At 41.5% G+C, this 19765-nt stretch overlaps 1 protein-coding gene across 7 annotated transcripts in view; it reads right to left on the bottom strand.

Annotated features, from left to right (window-relative positions):
* The window catches only part of LOC115168947 (1-phosphatidylinositol 4,5-bisphosphate phosphodiesterase eta-2), a 178744-nt gene that overhangs the window by 63610 nt on the left and 95369 nt on the right, over positions 1-19765 (bottom strand). For all 7 annotated transcript variants that reach the window (XM_029724498.1, XM_029724497.1, XM_029724502.1 and 4 more), the window contains 3 exons: positions 14738-14884; positions 3244-3487; positions 2229-2358 (listed from right to left, as the gene is read on the bottom strand). In XM_029724498.1, the coding sequence (XP_029580358.1) occupies positions 2229-2358; positions 3244-3487; positions 14738-14884 (521 nt within the window). The remainder of the gene's footprint in view (positions 1-2228; positions 2359-3243; positions 3488-14737; positions 14885-19765) is intronic.

The raw sequence follows: 19765 nt of genomic DNA, 5'->3' as shown, positions 1-19765 counted from the left end.
GACCAAATATGTATGGTCAGTTTTGCTCAAATCAAAAGGGGTGTGGTTAAAAAGTGATTGAAGGGCCTCCCGAGTGGCGCAGTGGTCTAAGGCACTGCATCGCAGTGCTAGATGTGCCACTAGAGATCCGCAGCCGGCCGCGACCGGGAAACCCACGGGGCGGTGAACAATTGGCACAGCGCCGGGATGTCCTTGTCCCATCGCGCTCTAGCGACTCCTATGGACACTGACACGGTCGCCAGGTGTACGGTGTTTCCTCCAATGCCTGGCCTGAGGAAATGGCTGGCTTCCGGGTTAAGTGGGCATTGTGTCAAGAAGCAGTGCGGCTTGGCTGGATCGTGTCTCGGAGGACCTACAGCTCTCGACCTTAGCCTCTCCTGAGTCGTACGGGGGTTGCAGCAATGGGACAAGACTGTAACTATCAATTGAATACCACAAAATTGGGGAGAAAAAGGGGTAAAAAAAAGAATAAAATAAATTTAAAAAGTGATTGAAATCAAATGGAACGACACAATTGCCTTTCCTGTAATACAGTTTCCTGTGACAAATCTGTCCGAAATGTCACAACCATCATGATGACACATCCCCATTACCACTGAGTGAGTAATTCAAAATGGGTTTGGAAAAGGTCAAGTTCTTGACTGAAGTTGTTGAATGAACTCAATTTAAAGTTGTGAAATAATCAAGACGTGAAAGCCACAGCCCTTTCTATTTACCATGAAAAAGCTGCCTCGTCATTTCTAAACCATACAGGGAGAATAGGATGTGCATTCACACACAAACTGAGTCGAGATATCTAAGCAATTAAAGGTAATTGTCGTTTGCTTAGGCTTTATGGTTTCAATTAAGCATATTGGAAACAAAGGGGCCGTCATCTCTCAGAAATGAAAGTGCATCTCTGGTTTTGTACTGTTTCAAAATAGCCACAAAATCAAGTCAAATCGTATTTGTCACATGCGCCGAATACCACAGGTGTAGACCTTACAGTGAAACGCTTACTTACAAGCCCTTAACCAGCAATGCAGTTTTCAGAGGAAAAAAAAAGTGTTAAGAAAGTATTTACTAAAATACATAGACGTAGTATCAACTGCTTTGATCGGGGCGGCGCACAGTTGGCCCCGCGTCATCCGGGTTTGGCCGAGGTAGGCCGTCATTGTAAATCAGAATTTGTTCTTAACTGACTTGCCTAGTTAAATAGGTTAAAGGTTAAATAAATCAAATTGTTTAAATATGTTGACATTGTCCGCGTCCTGATTGGCACCCTATTCCCCATGTCGTGCTTAGGGCTCTGGTCAAATGTAGTGCACTATATTAAAAAAAATATATAATTTCACCTTTATTTAACCAGGTAGGCCAGTTGAGAACAAGTTCTCATTTACAACTGCGACCTGGCCAAGATAAAGCAAAGCAGTGCGGCAAAAACAACACCACAGAGTTACACATAAACAAACGTACAGTCAATAACACAAATGAAAAGAAAAATAGAAAAATCTATGTACAGTGTGTGCAAATGGAGAAGAGTAGGGAGGTAGGCAATAAATAGGCCGTAGAGGCGAAAATAATTACAATTTAGCATTAATACTGGAGTGATAGATGTGCAGATGATGTGCAAGTAGAGATATTGGGATGCAAAAGAGCAAGAGGGAAAGTAATAATATGGGGATGATATGGGGATGAGGGTGTGCTATTTACATATTGGCTGTGTACAGGTACAGTGATCGGTAAGCTGCTCAACCAGCTGATGCTTAAAGTTAGAGAGGGAGATATAAGACTCCAGGTTCAGAGATTTTTGCAATTCGTTCCAGTCATTGGCAGCAGAGATCTGGAAGGAAAGGCGGTCAAAGGAAGTGTTGGCTTTGGGTATGACCAGTGGAATATACCTGCTGGAGCGCGTGCTACGGGTGGGCATTGCTATGGTGACCAGTGAGCTGAGATAAGGCGGTGCTTTACCTAGCAAAGATTTATAGATTAAATAGCGTGCCATTTGGGACCAACTCCATTGACAGACTTGTCTGTAAGATTGTTTGACTGCTCATTATTTAGGGAGTAGTGCGTCCCTACCACAACAAACCAATGAGAAACACACACATTGGTAAAAAAGGCCACTAAGCAGCCCTGCTGTCACTGATAACACTCCTTCTCTCCCTCTCATTTTGAGATTATCTTTGTAATTCAAAGTGCTATTAAAGCTACATTATTATTAACATAAAAATATGACTGTAGTGTACCTTGAACATCTGCTTGACTTTCTGGCGGGGTAGGTTGACGTTAAGTTTATGGAGGAGCTGCAGGACCTCGCTGATGCTCAGGCTGCCATCGCCATTCTTATCCGCCTCCGCAAATGTCTGCTTCAGCCACGTACCAGTCAACCAGGTGTTGAGGATGGATAACACACATGTCAGCACAAACACGGACACCCACACATACACGGGCACCCACACAAACACGGACCCCCACACAAACACCCACACAGACACGGACACCCACACAGACACGGGCACGTACAGACACGGGTACTTGCCCGTTTAAATGCAGTCTTGGTGTTCTATTAACTATCCACATATGTTCACATCGATTGATTGATTGATTAATCAAGTATCATCTGCAACAAAAGGTTTACAGCTAGGGTGGTTCAGAATATTTAGAGGTGAATTGCGGTTCAGAGCCCAAACCATTCTGAAATAAGGCAAAACCTTTTGATCTCTCACACAGCTCTCACTCTCCGCAGCCGAGTCTAAATTTAGCGCAAACCATCTGTGTGCGTCTCTGATCGAGACGATGTGATAGGTGCCTCCGGCAGCCTTCACCTGCCCTTCTTTTATCAGCACATCAGCCTTGCTGACATGCCAGCACGGAAGACTGTGTGTGTGTCAGTCTGCATATGGGGAGAGAGAAGAAACTTTAGTGTGTGTGCATTTGAGCTAGCATCATTATTACTTATCCACACTCAGAATCATCTTAACCAATTCAAGCATTGAAAAGTCCTCACCAAAAATGGTATTTCAATTATTCTCCTGACCTGCACTGACTGAATAGAAATGTCATTGACCTGTGGGTCCTATTTATTAGGCAACGTAAGAAAACAGATTGAAACCGGGAGGGACTAGCTAAACCTGTCCAATTACAAATGCTAATTTTCCGCTGCAAAACATTTTGCAAGTGTGCAGTAATGAATATGACCCGGCTGTCCAGTTACCCATGCCCAGAGACAGCCTAACATGCCCATTGCTCCGGTAAGGATATTGATCACGGGTGCGTTGCCTCTTGGCCAGGCTGTCCTCGTCGCTGATGCCCGCCACCAGGTACTTGAGGCCGGTGATCCAGGTGCGCGCCTCCTCGCCTGTGCTGGACACCAGATCCAGGGACTCCAAGCGCTCGCCATAATACAGGCTGAAACAGCAGTTGGGGTCGAAGCTGCCCTCAGAGTAGCGCTGGAAGATCTCAGATTGCTTGCCCTCGCACACCTCTCGGATGGAGTCGATGGAGACTGGACAGAGCGAGGGCAGGAGGGAGGGAGAGAAAAAGGGAGAGAAATAGGAAATAAAGGTTAGTTCACCATTACGCTGAAAAAGTCAGGTGAAACAATGAAAAGCTGACTGTTGACGTTGAATTTGGGCCTTACATGACCCTTTTCAAACCATAATGCCAACCCGAACCATACTGTTTTGGCTTAGTTACTTCCCTTTCAAATTGTCCATTTCAGCGCCTAAAAAATGCATAACCAGGCCCATTTCATTTAGCCCAGCTCAGTAGTGTGAAAAATCCACATGTTAAAAGAGGAACTATTCAAGGGAAACCTGAGGCACTTCCGATGTAGACCATTAAAACTTAATAGAGAATCAGGAAAAGTCACTCGATGAAGCAAATCCATTTATAACCCTCATATTCATATTATATTGAGTTTATTACTTAGAAATCTGAATTATGAGGCTTAGGCAATATGATACAGACAAAATACAATAACAAAAACGCTACGAATTTGAATGCTGTGCCCGGAGAGCTACGTTATTAAGAGGAAACACCTATGGCATGGTAATTATATTTTACAGGAAGAAATTGCCTTGATGTTCAACAACATTTAACATGTTTTTCCCAAAAGGATTTAATATGGGTACCTACAGTTGAAGTCAGAAGTTTACATACACCTTAGCCCAATACATTTAAACTCCGTTTTTCACAATTCCTGACATTTAATCCTAGTAAATATTCCCTGTTTTAGGTCAGTTAAAATCACCACTTTATTTTAAGAATGTGAAATGTCAGAATAATAGTAGAGAGAATTATTTATTTTAGCTTTTATTTCTTTCATCACATTCCCAGTGGGTCAGAAGTTTACATACACTCAATTAGTATTTGGTAGCGCTGCCTTTAAATTGTTTAACTTGGGTCAAACGTTTTTGCTCGCACACGCTTTTTCAGTTCTGCCCACAAATTTTCTATAGGGTTGAGGTCAGGGCTTTGTGATGGCCACTCCAGTACCTTGACCTTGTTGTCCTTAATTAAGCCATTTTGCCACAACTTTGGAAGTATGCTTGGGGTCAATGTCCATTTGGAAGACCCATTTGCGACCAAGCTTTAACTTACTGACTGATGTCGTGAGATGTTGCTTCAATATATCCACATAATTGTCCTTCCTCATGATGCCATCTATTTTGTGAAGTGCACCAGTCCCACCAAAGCACCCCCACAACATGATGCTGCCACCCCCGTGCTTCACGGTTGGGATGGTGTTCTTCGGCTTGCAAGCCTCCCATGTTTCCTCCAAACATAACGATGGTCATTATGACCAAACAGTTCTATTTTTGTTTCATCAGACCAGAGGACATTTCTCCAAAACGTACGATCTTTGTCCCCATGTGCAGTTGCAAACCGTAGTCTGGCTTTTTTATGGTGGTTTTGGAGCAGTGGCTTTTTCCTTGCTGAGTAGCCTTTCAGGTTATGTCGATATAGGACTCATTTTACTGTGGATATAGATACTTCTGTACCTGTTTCCTCCAGCATCTTCACAAGGTCCTTTGCTGTTGTTCTGAGATTGATTTGCACTTTTTGCACCAAAGTACGTTCATCTCCAGGAGACAGAACGCGTCTCGTTCCTGAGCGGTATGACGGCTGCGTGGTCCCATGGTGTTTATACTTGCGCACTATTGTTTGTACAGATGAACGTGGTACCTTCAGGCCTTTGGAAATTGCTCCCAAGGATGAACCAGACTTGTGGAGGTCTACACTTTTTTTTCTGAGGTCTTGGCTGATTTCTTTTGATTTTCCCATGATGTCAAGCAAAGAGGCACTGAGTTTGAAGGTAGGCCTTGAAATACATCCACAGGTACACCTCCAATTGACTCAAATTATGTCATTTAGCCTATCAGAAGCTTCTAAAGCCATAACATAATTTTCTGGAATTTTCAAAGCTGTTTAAAGGCACAGTCAACTTAGTATATGTAAACGTCTGACCCACAGGAATTGTGATACAGTGAATTATAAATGAAATAATCAGTCTGTAAACAATTGTTGGAAAAATGACTTGTGTCATGCACAAAATAGATGTCCTAACCGACTTTTCAAAACTATAGTTTGTTAACAAGACATTTGTGGAGTGGTTGAAAAATGAGTTTTAATGACTCCAACCTAAGTGTATGTAAACTTCTGACTTCAACTGTATGTGGTGGCCATTTTCAGTTTACCTCAAGCCCACTCAATGTTCTGAGACAGAAAAGGTGAGAAGTGTATGCTATCACGTTGGCCTGTTTTCGGGAAAAGTGACTAAGTAACCTTTAGGGATGATCACCTATTTTGGGAGCTAATAAAATATATTCTGGCTGGTTTTGAGGTTGAGCTCTCTCCATGTCATCATTTTATATGGCAGCCCCTTGGGTCGTGGAGCTGTTGAACATGCATAATTCCCTTGAAAATACTAACTTGCTGACCTAGAGGCCATCCAACCTGAGCAAAACAATCCATTCCCATACAGTTAGTTCAAAAGCCTTTGTGCCTTTGAGTAATGCTTGGAGGAGGTCCAGCCAATATGTCTTGATGGTTTATTTATTTATTTGGATCCCCATTAGCTTTTGCAGCCTGTTCATCCTGGAGTCCACAAAAAAACACAAAACATAACAGACAAGGACAATCGCACAAATTTAAAAAAACACAACGATATACAAACAATACAAAAAAGATATATAATAATAATCAAAAAATGTGTGTGTTAAGAGTGTGTGTGTCCCGTCACAGTCCCTGCTGTTCCATGAGATGACGTTTAATCATTTTTTAAAGGTCATTTTGCCGTTTGCTTGAGTACTTGGAGATGGAAGGGAGTGAGCTTCTTCAATAACAAGAGATCCTCTCTAACATCACATCATTGCACTGAAATATAACAATACAGCCCCAACTATCATCTTTTATCAATTTATTTTAACCAATCATCTGTCATCTGAGTAAGCAGTTAACGTGTTCTCTGAAAAATAGTATTGTATTTGGTCAATTCTCTCCATCAGTTTACTAAGGGCAGGCAGCAAACGGATTGGGCTGTTAGAGCCAGCAAAGGGTGCTTTACGATTTTTAGGGTGTGAAATTACTTTGGCTTCCTTCCATGCCAGTGGACACCCACACTCCTTTAGGCGTTGGTTAAATATGTAGCAAACGGGGGGGGGGGGGGGCAATACAGTCTGCTACCATCCTAACTTGACCAAATTCAAAACAGCAACCCTTCTCTTTCATTATGTTTTATACAAAAATATGATGATTCACTGTTCAATGTTGTCATTTCACTTCCTAGTCATTGACATAATTTGGCAATATCAAAAGGTTTTATTATAAATTACCCATCATTTTCAATGAACGATGGAGGTGAATTGGGTCTTCTGCCCATAAAATAATTTAACTTGTTATGCATAGGGGGCAGTATTTTCACGGCCGGATAAAAAACGTACCCGATTTAATCTGATTATTACTCCTGCCCAGAAACTAGAATATGCATATAATTATTAGCTTTGGATAGAAAACACTCCAAAGTTTCTAAAACTGTTTGAATGGTGTCTGTGAGTATAACAGAACTCATTTGGCAGGCCAAAACCTGAGAAGATTCTGTACAGGAAGTACCCTGTCTGACCATTTCTTGGCCTTCTTTGCCATCTCTATCCAAAACAGGGGATCTCTGCTGTAACGTGACATTTTCTAATGCTCCCATAGGCTCTCAGAAGGCGCCAGAACGTTGAATGATGACTCTGCTGTCTCTGGCTGAAAAACAGAAGCGCATTTGGTAAGTGGTCGATCTGAGAACAATGAGACTGGGGCGCGCGTGCACGAGACGACTCCATGTTTACATTTTCAGTCTTTGAACAAAAACTACGACTCCCGGTCGGAATATTATCGCTTTTTTACGAGAAAAATCGCATAAAAATTGATTTTAAACAGCGTTTGACATGCTTCAAAGTACGGTAATGGAATATTTTGATTTTTTTGTCACGATACACGCCGGGCGCGTCCCCCTTCGTTACACTTTGGATAGTGTCTTGAACGCACAACAAAACGCTGCTATTTGGATATAACTATGGATTATTTGGAACCAAACCAACATTTGTTATTGAAGTAGAAGGCCTGGGAGTGCATTCTGACGAAGAACAGCAAAGGTAATCCAATTTTTCTTATAGTAAATCTGAGTTTGGTGAGTGCCAAACTTGGTGGGTGTCAAAATAGCTAGCCATGATGGCGAGCTATCTACTCAGAATATTGCAAAATGTGCTTTCACCGAAAATGTATTTTAAAATTGGACAAAGCGATTGCATAAAGGAGTTCGGTATCTATAATTCTTAAAATAATTGTTATGTTTTTTGTGAACGTTTATCGTGAGTAATTTAGTAAATTCACCGGAAGTGTTCGGTGGGAATGCTAGTTCTGAACGTCACATGCTAATGTAAAAAGCTGGTTTTTGATATAAATATGAACTTGATTGAACAAAACATGCATGTATTGTATAACATAATGTCCTAGGAGTGTCATCTGATGAAGATCATCAAAGGTTAGTGCTGCATTTAGCTGTGGTTTTGTTTTTTGTGACATTATATGCTAGCTTGAAAAATGGGTGTCTGATTATTTCTGGCTGGGTACTCTCCTGACATAATCTAATGTTTTGCTTTCGTTGTAAATCCTTTTTGAAATCGGACAGTGTGGTTAGATAAAGGAGAGTCTTGTCTTTAAAATGGTGTAAAATAGTCATATGTTTGAAAAATGGAAGTTTTCGGATTTTCGAGGAGTTTGTATTTCGCGCCACGCCCATCATTGGATATTGGAGCAGGTGTTCCGCTAGCGGAACGTCTAGATGTAAGAGGTTTTAAGGTACTCAAAAGTATTTTCCCACTGTGTTTTATGTCATTTATCTTGGTTTGATAATATAGTTTCTTCTTTTTCTTAAGTTTAGTCAAAACATTTCTCAATTTACAGTATGCCAACCAATCAGCTGAGCAGCCTGACTTGTTGGTCACCTCTTTTGCATAATTTCTTTGAACCATACAATTGTTTCATTCATCATCAATCCAAAAGGGCTTTAACAGTTCTCACAGTTAATTTTTAACAAATACTTCCAGTGCTGCACCTTGATTCACTTCCTCATACACATCAGACCAACATAAATGTTTTACATCTTCAACAAAAAAAAAACATTTTGTATATTCTCTTATAAATTACTTTAGGCCCAACCTTTGACTTTCCTTGCTATTGCCACAATGTTATGGTCACTACAGCCAATGGGAATTGATATTGCTTTGGAGCAAAGCTCTGTACCATTAGTGACGATATGATCAATATGATCAAAAGCGGGTATCACAGATCCAATACTATTGGTATGCACTCTAGCTGGTTGAGTGATAACCTGGGTCAGTTAGAAGGTTCCTCTTGAGAGGACAGCAAGTTGCTAACCAGCCAATGTTCAGGTCACCCAAAAAATTGACCTCTCTGTTAACATCACACACACCATCAAGCATTGCACACATAATATCCAAATACTGACTGTTAGCACTTGGTGGCCTATAGCAGGCTTTAGATGAGGCAGGTGAACTTGCAAACACAAAACTTCATCATCATTTGACATGAGATCATCTCTATGCTTTACAGGAATATGGCTCTGAACATACAGTACCAGTCAAAAGTTTGGACACACATACTCATTCAAGGGTTTTTCTTGATTTTTACTATTTTCTACATTGTATAATAATAGTGAAGACATCAAAACTATGAAATAACAAATATGGAATCATGTAGTAACCAAAAAAGTGTTAAACATTTAAACAAAATCAAAATCTATTTTTTACTATAGATTCTTCAAGGTAGCCACGCTTTGCCATGATGACAGCTTTGCACACTGTTGGCATTCTCTCAACCAGCTTCATGAGGTAGTCACCTGGAATACATTTCCATTAACCTGTTGGGGCTAGGGGGCAGTATTTGCACGGCCGGATAAAAAACGTACCCGATTTAAACTGGTTACTACTCTTGCCCAGAAACGAGAATATGCATATTATTAGTAGATTTGGATAGAAAACACTAAAGTTTCTAAAACTGTTTGAATGGTGTCTGTGAGTATAACAGAACTCATATGGCAGGCCAAAACCTGAGAAGATTCCATACAGGAAGTGCCCTGTCTGACAATTTGTTCTCCTTCTGTTGCATCTCTATCGAAAATACAGCATCTCTGCTGTAACGTGACATTTTCTAAGGCTTCCATTGGCTCTGAGAAGGCGCCAGAAAGTGTAATGGGGTGTCTGCGGTCTCTTGGCGAAGTACAGCAGCTCTGTTTGTGAGTGGTCAGCCTGGGCACAGTGAGACTGAGAAGCGCGTTCATGAGAATTCTCAATTTTTCTCTTTCAGCCTTTGAATGAATACGTCATCCGGTTGGAATATTATCGCTATTTTCCGAGAAAAATAGCATAAAAATGTATTTTAAACAGAGTTTGACATGCTTCGAAGTACGGTAATGGAATATTTAGATTTTTTTTGTCACGAAATGCGCTCGCGCGTCACCCTTCGGATAGTTACCTGAACGCACGAACAAAACGGCGGTATTTGGATATAACTATGGATTATTTGGAACCAAAACAACATTTGTTGTTGAAGTAGAAGTCCTGGGAGTGCATTCTGACGAAGAACAGCAAAGGTAATCCAATTTTTTTATAGTAAATCTGAGTTTGGTGAGGGCCAAACTTGGTGGGTGTCAAATTAGCTAGCCGTGATGGCCGGGCTATGTACTCAGAATATTGCAAAATGTGCTTTCGCCGAAAAGCTATTTTAAAATCTGACACCGCGATTGCATAAAGGACTTCTGTATCTATAATTATTTAAATAATTGTTATGTATTTTGTGAACGTTAATCATGAGTAATTTAGTAAATTCACCAGAAGTTTGCGGTGGGTATGCTAGTTCTGAACATCACATGCTAATGTAAAAAGCTGTTTTTTGATATAAATATGAACTTGATTGAACAAAACATGCATGTATTGTTTAACATAATGTCCTAGGAGTGTCATCTGATGAAGATCATCAAAGGTTAGTGCTGCATTTAGCTGTGGTTTTGTTTTTTGTGACATATATGCTTGCTTTGAAAATGGCTGTGTGATTACTTTTGTCAGGGTACTCTCCTGACATAATCTAATGTTTTGCTTTCGCTGTAAAGACTTTTTGAAATCGGACAATGTGGTTAGATTAACGAGAGTATTGTCTTTAAAATGGTGTAAAATAGTCATATGTTTGAGAAATTGAAGTTATAGCATTTTTGAGGTATTTGTATTTCGCGCCACGCGATTCCACTGGCTGTTGACTAGGACCTCGCCCAGACAGGTTAACATGTGTGCCATGTTAAAAGTTAATTTGTGATATTTATTTATTTATTAATGTGTTTGAGCCAATCAGTTGTGTTGTGACAAGGTAGGTGTGGTATACAGAAGATAGCCCTATTTGGTAAAATACCAAGTTCAAATTATGGCAAAAACAGCAATAAGCAAATAAGCAAAGAGAAATGACAGTCCATCATTACTTTAAGACATGAAGGTCAGTCAATCTGGAAAATTTCAAGAACTTTAAAAAAATGTTCAGGTGCAGTTGCAAAAATAATAAAGCGCTAATGATGAAACTGGCTCTCATGAGGACCGCCACAGGAAAGGGAGACAGAGTTACCTCTTCTGCAGAGGATAAGTTCATTAGAGTTACCAGCCTCAGAAATTGCAGCCCAAATAAATGCTTCACAGAGTTCAAGTAAAAGACACATCAACATCAACATCAACTGTTCAGAGGAGACTGTGTGAATCTGGCCTTCATGGTCAAATTGCTGCAAAGAAACCACAACTAAAGGACACTAACAAGAAAAAGAGACTTGATTGGGCCAAGAAACACGAGCAATGGACATTAGACCGGTGGAAATCCGTCCTTTGGTCTGATAAGTCCAAATTTGAGATTTTTGGTTCCAACCGCTGTGTCCTTGTGAGATGCAGAATAAGTGAACGGATGCTCTGCGCATGTGTGATTCCCACCGTGAAGCATGGAGGAGGAGGTGTGATGGTGTATGGGGTGCTTTGCTGTTGGCACTGTCTGTGATTTATTTAGAATTCAAGGCGCACTTAACCAGCATGGCTACCACAGCATTCTGCAGTGATACGCCATCCCATCTGGTTTGTGCTTATTGGGGCTATCATTTGTTTTTCAACAGGACAATGACCCAACACACCTCCAGGCTGTGTAAGGGCTATTTGACCAAGAAGGAGAGTGATGGAGTGCTGGATCAGATTATCTGGCCTCAACAATCCCCCAATCTCAACCCAATTGAGATGGTTTGGAATGAGTTGGACCGCAGAGTTAAGGAAAAGCAGCAAACAAGTGCTCCGCATATGTGGGAACTCCTTCAAGTCTGTTGGAAAAGCATTCCGGGTGAAGTTGGTTGAGAGAATGCCATGAGTGTGCAAAGCTGTCAAGTGTTTAACACTTTTTAACACTTTTTTGGTTACTACATGATTCCATTTGTGTTATATCATAGTTTTGATGTCTTCACTATTATTCTACAATGTAAAAAATAGTAAAACTAACCCTAACCCTAGAATGAGTAGGTGTGTCCAAACTATTGACTGGTACTGTATATCGCAACACTTCAATCATAATGTAACGGCTGTCTGAAGTAGTAGACCAAGGTGCAGCGTGGAATTTGTTCATCTTTTATTTTAGATGAAAAAAAGGCACTTCACAAAGAAACACAGACGACAGCCAAACAGTCCTGTGAGGTATCCTAACACACTAAACAGAAAACATCTACCCACAAAACCCAAAGGAAAAACATGCTGCCTAAGTATGACTCCCAATCAGCAACAACGATGTACAGCTGTTCCTGATTGGGAGCCATACCCTGCCGAAACAAAGCAATCCCCAACATAGAAATACAGACATAGAATGCCCACCCAAATCACACCCTGACCAAACCTAAATAGAGACATAAAAAGGCTCTCTCAGGTCAGGGCGTGACACATAAGCATTTCTGTCTTTCTGTAGATGTTATATCCTTGTATTGCTACTGCTGTATCAAAGGAATTATCTAGGAAAGTTTCTCGATGAAATTCACTTAGATAATGGTAATTGATTAATCTATTAATATACTTGTCACGACTTCTGCTGAAGTCGATGCCCCTCCTTGTTCGGGTGGTGCTCGGCGGTCGACGTCACCGATCTTCTAGCCATCATTGATCCATTTTTCATTTTCCATTTGTTTTGTCTTGTCTTCCTACACACCTGGTTCCAATCCCTTTCATTACATGCTGTGTATTTAACCCTCTGTTTCCCCTCATGTTCTTGTCAGAGATTGTTTGGTGTCATTGTGTTTCGTGTATTTTGTATAGGTGTGCGATGGGTTGTGTTACCCATGTTATTTTTATGTCCGTTGGTTTTTGGAGTTTGTTTTTATCTTATTAAACTACTCCAATTACATCAAGTTGGTTTCTCCTGCGCCTGACTTCCCTGCCACCTACACCCACGGCAATGACAATACTAATAAAATTATGCTTGTGGATGCATCTGTTAAAAAACACAGACAGTGTTAATTTTAGAATAGACACAGAGCATCGTTATAGGAGAGGAGTGATCTATGCAATCTAAAAAACCTACAGTACTCCACATTTTCAAATTGAAAGAAAAAAATACAGAAAAATGCTATACACATGCATGCACACAGGTACAGTATGCATCTCAGGTCACACAGAAGCCTCCCAGTTGAATGGAAACCTGAAACCAGTTTGATTGGAGATTGTCAACACACACAAGACTACATGTCAAAGGTGAAGCCGTCACGCTGAATAACAACAACGCATGGTGCTTGTGTGCTCCCGGGTGGAGAGGGGGGGAAAGCATGAAAGGGTCCCTGAATAAGGCCTGTTCATAAATAATGCAGAAGTGTACAGTTATCTGGGGCCGGGAATGTGATCGTGGCCCTCTCAAGAACCGTCTTTCAAAAAATATATATATGCTTCTGTAGGGTCACTGTGCTGTCCTGTGGCCTGGTGTCTTTTAGTTTTGTGTTGACATGATTGTTGTTACTGCATGAAAACAACCTCTACCTTTCTCACCCAGCTGTCTCAACTCCCCACCACTAAAACTGCCCCGGCAAGGCAGGGTCGTGTTCTTTACAATAGACTTGTCCAATAAGAAATGCTGATTTTGTTTTCCATCGCATAGCCTGAGACTGTGCTCATTAGGGTATCTCCCAATCCGATCCCATGTGACATAATGGAAGATTCCGGGGTTCTTATTCTAATTTCCTTTCCTGCTCCATTCGTTTCTCTGGAGGTCCCTGCGTTCCGCCTTTCCTGGCTCAATGTGTTGAATCAAGCGACGCTGGTCTGGCAGATTAAAGCCGATGAATAATTGAGGCTACTTAAGAAGCTTATTAACTCCCATGGCGGTGGTGGAGCTGGGCTAGAGGCTACGAAGCGAGCAGCAGTAAACTGAGCCTGGTGCCTCCTGTGAGACGGGGCCATTTTGTTTCTACACAAACAACTTTGAGGTGAATCCTCAATGATTCCTCTGCTGTTTGGGACTACGGTAATAAGCTTAGTGGGAGAGATGGAAGTGCTGATTGTTGATGTAAGACAGACTAAAGGGACATTCACGCAAACATGTTATATGTACTAATATGTACTATGAAACTAACCGTGGAGCTATAAATACTTAAGTCTAGATTCAATCAGTTCTGCCTTAACCCGCGATAACCGACACCCGCATATCAGTTTCATCATTTTTATTTAGACGATGTCGGAGGTGTGTCAGAGTTGTAACTGCATTGGAGCTTTCCGACGTTATACCTATCACGGACATTTCCATTGGATGTGCCGAGTCGCATCAGTAATAATCCCATGCAGCCCTGTCACATTAGGCCGATATAAATCCTTATTATTTTGTTTATTGATTTTGAACGCAAGTGTCATTATTTTTATATAGCCTTTCTCATTCTGAACTTCTAAAGCGAGTGGGATGGGTGTTAACACTGGATCTGATTGAATTTGGGCCGTAATTCCTGTTACATCCAGGTTGGTACAGAACGTGAGACACTGGATGAGGGCCAGGCAGTCAGTCGTAAAGTAAAAGAGACTCACTCTTGGCTTTGTCATTCTACTATTAAACAGACTGTGTGGCTACAAAGACTTAACTCCTGTTAATTCCAGGTCTAAGCAGGTCAGCCAATCATTCAGCCTTGAAGTAAAATAGTAAAACTACTCACTCTTGGCCTTCTCGTTCTTGCGAGAAGGCCGCCAGCGGATGCAGGACTTGTGTTGGTCCAGGTAGAAGTAGCGCACCAGTCCCTTGGAGCCGCCACGCAGCTTCACCATCTGGGTCCCAGTCTGCATGGAGCTCATGCATTTCTCCACTGGAGAGAAAAACACAGAAAGCGTGAAGTTAGTGTGAGAGTAAGAGTGTGAGTGTAAGAGCGAGAGAGTGTGTGTATTTAAGCGATTATGTCTGGGATAATGAGGGAGGCTGTGCGTATTGCATTGGAGTGCGAGTAGGTTTTGTTGTCAAGCACCAATTTATTCATTCATTTCAGTCTGGAGCTCAAGGCAGATAAACATTTATTTACCATTTACTCACACAAGGTCGCGCTCACACATACTGCATTAGATATGGCTTTCACAGCAGCCTGTGTTTTACTTGGAGGGAGAGGGAGGAAGAGGGGGAGAGAGAGGGGGGAGAGAGAAGGGGAGAGTGAGAGAGAGTGAGAGGGGGTAGAGAGTGAGAGGGGGAGAGAGTGAGAGAAAGAGGGGGGAGAGGGTAGAGGGAGAGAGAAATGGGGGAGAGAGGGGGGAGAGGGAGAAAAGGGGAGAAAGGGAGAGGGGAAAGGAAGGGAGAGAGGAAGGGAGAGGGAGAGAAGGGGACATGGACAGAGGGAGGTGGCAAGAGAGAGGGGTAGGGAGAGAGAGAGAGTGACAGAGAGAGGGGGAGGCAGAGAGAGGGGGAGGCAGAGAGAGGGAGGGAAGGGGATATGAAGGGGGAGAGGGCAGAGCCAAGCAATTTCTTTTAAAAAAATCCCCTGAACCAGACACCTATTTTACACCGTGTTAGTGCGGAACAAAAGAAATGGTTAGCTATTGTTAGCTACCCGAATCCATTTGGTTTGTACAGAAGACATTGTTAAACACTAGTGCTGAGGCGAGACCACTTCTCGCACAGCACCAAACATGCCTCAAGAGGAAAATGGGTAAAACAGAGCGGCACCAAAATATCGCTACCACATTTAGGGCATGATTTCGGTCATTCAGGTCATAATTTTGGTTTCAGTTTGACAGCACTTCCACAGATAGCCCAGGTAATGGCATCCCTATTTAGCTTGTGCAGTGCCACTGTTTAGCCCTACACAACCCTGGGATAAGGCTGAAGCCTCCAATGCCAGATTCTCAACTGTCAGGTGTCAATAACATCCTATGAATGAATCATGTTTGACTAATATATAATACCATTATGATTATTATCATAAACATCTCCATAAACATTATGTGTGGTGTATAAGTAGTACCACCCTTAGCGGAGTTGCCAACAACCGGATGCATTCAGGAATACAGCCATCTTTAACCTAGGTTGCTGTGGGAACTCCGCTCAGGAATACAGCCATCTTTAACCTAGGTTCCTGTGGGAACTCCGCTCAGGAATACAGCCATCTTTAACCTAGGTTCCTGTGGGAACCCCGCTCAGGAATACAGCCATCTTTAACCTAGGTTCCTGTGGGAACTCCGCTCAGGAATACAGCCATCTTTAACCTAGGTTCCTGTGGGAACTCCGCTCAGGAATACAGCCATCTTTAACCTAGGTTCCTGTGGGAACTCCGCTCAGGCATTTCTTTTACACCTGCTATGTTAGGCTAAAGTAGTACAAACACCCCAGTGATAGATAGATTGCCATTGATTTGGCTTCCCTGGGCTTTCATTGGTCAATAGTGAGAATGGGCCCAGAGGCCCTGGTTAATTCCATGCAGTCCCGAACCCCAAACTGCCTGTGTCAATTTCCTCCAGGGCAGTGGTTCCCAAACTTTTTATAGTCCCCTACCCCTTCAAACATTCAACCTCCAGCTGCATACCCCCTCTAGCACGAGGGTCAGCTCACTCTCGAATGTTGTTTTTTGACATCATTGTAAGCCTGCCACACACACACTATACGATACATTTATTAAACATAAGAATGAGTGTGAGTTTTTGTCACAACCCGGCTCGTGGGAAGTGACAGAGCTCTTATAGGACCAGGGCACAAATAATAATATTATAATAATCAATCATTTTGCTCTTTATTTAGCCATCTTACATATAAAACCTTATTTGTTCATCGAAAATTGTGAATAACTTACCAAAGGTTAATGAGAAGGGTGTGCTTGAAAGGATGCACATAACTCTGCAATGTGGGGTTGTATTGGAGACCGTCTCAGTCTTAAATCATTTTCCACACAGTCTGTGCCTGTATTTAGTTTTCATGCTAGTGGGGGCTGAGAATCTACTCTCACATATGTACGTGGTTGCAAAGGGCTTCAGTGTCTTAACAGCGCGATTTGCCAAGGCAGGAGCTTGTGATTAAATTACATTTTCACAGAACTGCTTGTTGCAATTTCAATGAGGCCGGAGGCAGGGCATGAAAGGGATAACTAATCCAGTTCCTTGTGTCATCCATTTCGGGAAAGTACATGCATAATTGCGCACCAAACTCACTCAGGTGCTTCACTATATCACATTTGACATTCTCCGTAAGCTTGAGTTCATTTGCACACAAAAAAAACATACAATGATGGAAAGACCTGTGTGTTGTCCTTGTTAATGCAACAGAAAAGAGCTCCAACTTCTTAATCATAGCCTCAATTTTGTCCCGCACATTGAATATAGTTGCGGAGATTCCCTGTAGTCCTAGATTCAAATCATTCAGGCGAGAAAAAACATCACCCAGATAGGCCAGTCATGTGAAAAACTCGTCATCATGCAAGCGGTCAGACAAGTGAAAATCATGGTCAGTAAAGAAAACTTTCAGCTTGTCTCTCAATTCCAAAAAATGTGTCAATACTTTGCCCCTTGATAACCAGCGCACTTCTGTATGTTGTAAAAGCGTTACATGGTTGCTGCCCATATCATTGCATAGTGCGGAAAATACACAAGTGTTCAGGGGCCTTGCTTTAACAAAGTTAACCATTTTCACTGTGGTGTCCAAAACGTATTTCAAGCTGTCAGGCATTCCCTTGGCAGCAAGAACCTATCGGTGGATGCTGCAGTGTACCCAATTGGCGTTGGGAGCAACTGCTTGCACGAGCGTTACCACTTCACTATGTCTTCCTGTCATAACTTTTGCGCCATCAGTACAGATACCAACATGAGCAGCAGCTACTTTTGGCTACATACAGACCGTTAGTGGAATTCCCGTGAGAGAGTAATGGTTAATGTGATTGGATGTTAATTATTTGTCTAGGCTAATTGTATTTGACATTGTGTTGTTATTTCTCTGAACACTAGATGGTTTCATTTTTTGGGGGGCAGTAAAACAAGGCTCCTCAGGTGAGAAAAAAACCTCACCCAAATGTATCGCCCCGTTGGAAAATATAAATGGACTGTTTGAAAATGTGAAGGAAAAAAAAAAAAATCGAAAAAAATATGATATATTTTTTAAAATGTGAATCACATTTTTATTTGGCGTACCCTCGACAGCATTGCCCCAGTTTGGGAATACCTGCTCCAGGGGATAATGCAGAATGTCAGTCCAATCCGGACCACTACTTACTTAAATTGCAATTCTACCAGCTACTGCTACGACGATGCTAATAATATAGGCTACAGTATGTGGCACTATAATGTTAGCCTCACGTGCTAGCAATAGGCTGAACGAGAGAATAGACTACTATTCTGACTAGACTACTAGTCATATGCCCAATTATTTCTTTACTGCCGTAGGCGGAGGCAATTGGGATCAATAGATTGGACTGTAAAGTAGGCTTGGGCGAAATATCGTTAATACAGTACACTGGGGTATTTCGAAATACCGACGGTATGATTTTCAATACTGCTAGCTAACATTGAAATTCAAGACAACATGTGTATATGATAACAGGGATGTTTTAAACTGTTAAATAGCTTGAATCAGTGTGATTTCAATGATGTAAAGATGATATGGCTACGATTTTAAATAAATTGTGGAAGTTCATTTTACTTTCAGTTTCATTTTTTATTAGAGCCTTGAATGTGTACAGTGTAACTGGCTACACATGGAGTCTGACTGTAGTGCCAACAACAACAAGCTATTGTACATGTGTGAAACCTGTCTAGGCAATACAGTATGTCTTTTTCTGTCATAAAATCTCCATTCAAAAGTGTGTTGTTTTATTTCAGTAAGAATGCCAAATGTCATGGTATATCATTGTGTGTAGCGTAATGTGTGCATGCTTTTCCCCTCTGACAAAACAACAGGGGGAGTGACATATCAAAACTCAAATACACATGACTATCCTTGATGAAAGGTGGGTATTGAGGAGGGACGGACACTCTTCCATTCGCCTAATAACGACTTGACACTTTCCTCGATCTCTCTACCACTTATCGGTTTCCAGGTCACGGAGGAGGACAGAGAGAGGACAGAAAATGAGAATCTCCATAGGTGTTCTGACACATGCTGGTGTGTCTGTATTGTCCCTGTCTGTCTGCTGCCAGTAAAAAACCCAGTCTCTCCCTCTAGGGATCAATACTGTTTATTCATTTCATTCCCTTGAAAATAGATGTTGAGTGAGTCGCTATGCATGGAATACACATTGTGAATATTGTCCACCAGAGACAATAGAGCTGATGCATACTGTAACTGTACTCTAGCTCATTCCAAATAGGCCTGGACATACTGTAGCAATGCTCAGCCCAACAACAACATCAGTAAAACCCGCCGGGCTTTGCAAACAGTCCAGCTCATTTGTGTTCATTTTATTCTCAGGCTGTTTAAGCAATATAAATAGAACACCCATCACCCACTCATTGACTTGAATGGGAATGCCTATTCAAGTAATTATATTTCTATGGCTTGGGCATGGATGTTGAAGCCTTACATTATTGTGGCATAGAGACACAGTACTTTATTTATATATTTACAGTAGGGTCCAAAAATATTGACAGCCTTTATAATTATGAGCAAAAATGACTGTATCAAATAAATAATTCAAATACTGAGCTATATTTTATGCAAAAAAAGGGAAATTATATTATTTTATACAATTGCTCAGAGAAATACATTTTGATTAACAAGTAAT

Source organism: Salmo trutta, chromosome 30 (genome assembly GCF_901001165.1).
Source record: "Salmo trutta chromosome 30, fSalTru1.1, whole genome shotgun sequence".
NCBI lineage: Eukaryota > Metazoa > Chordata > Actinopteri > Salmoniformes > Salmonidae > Salmo > Salmo trutta.
Note: the sequence above shows the minus strand (reverse complement) of the source record. Positions and strands in the feature narration are given on the sequence as shown.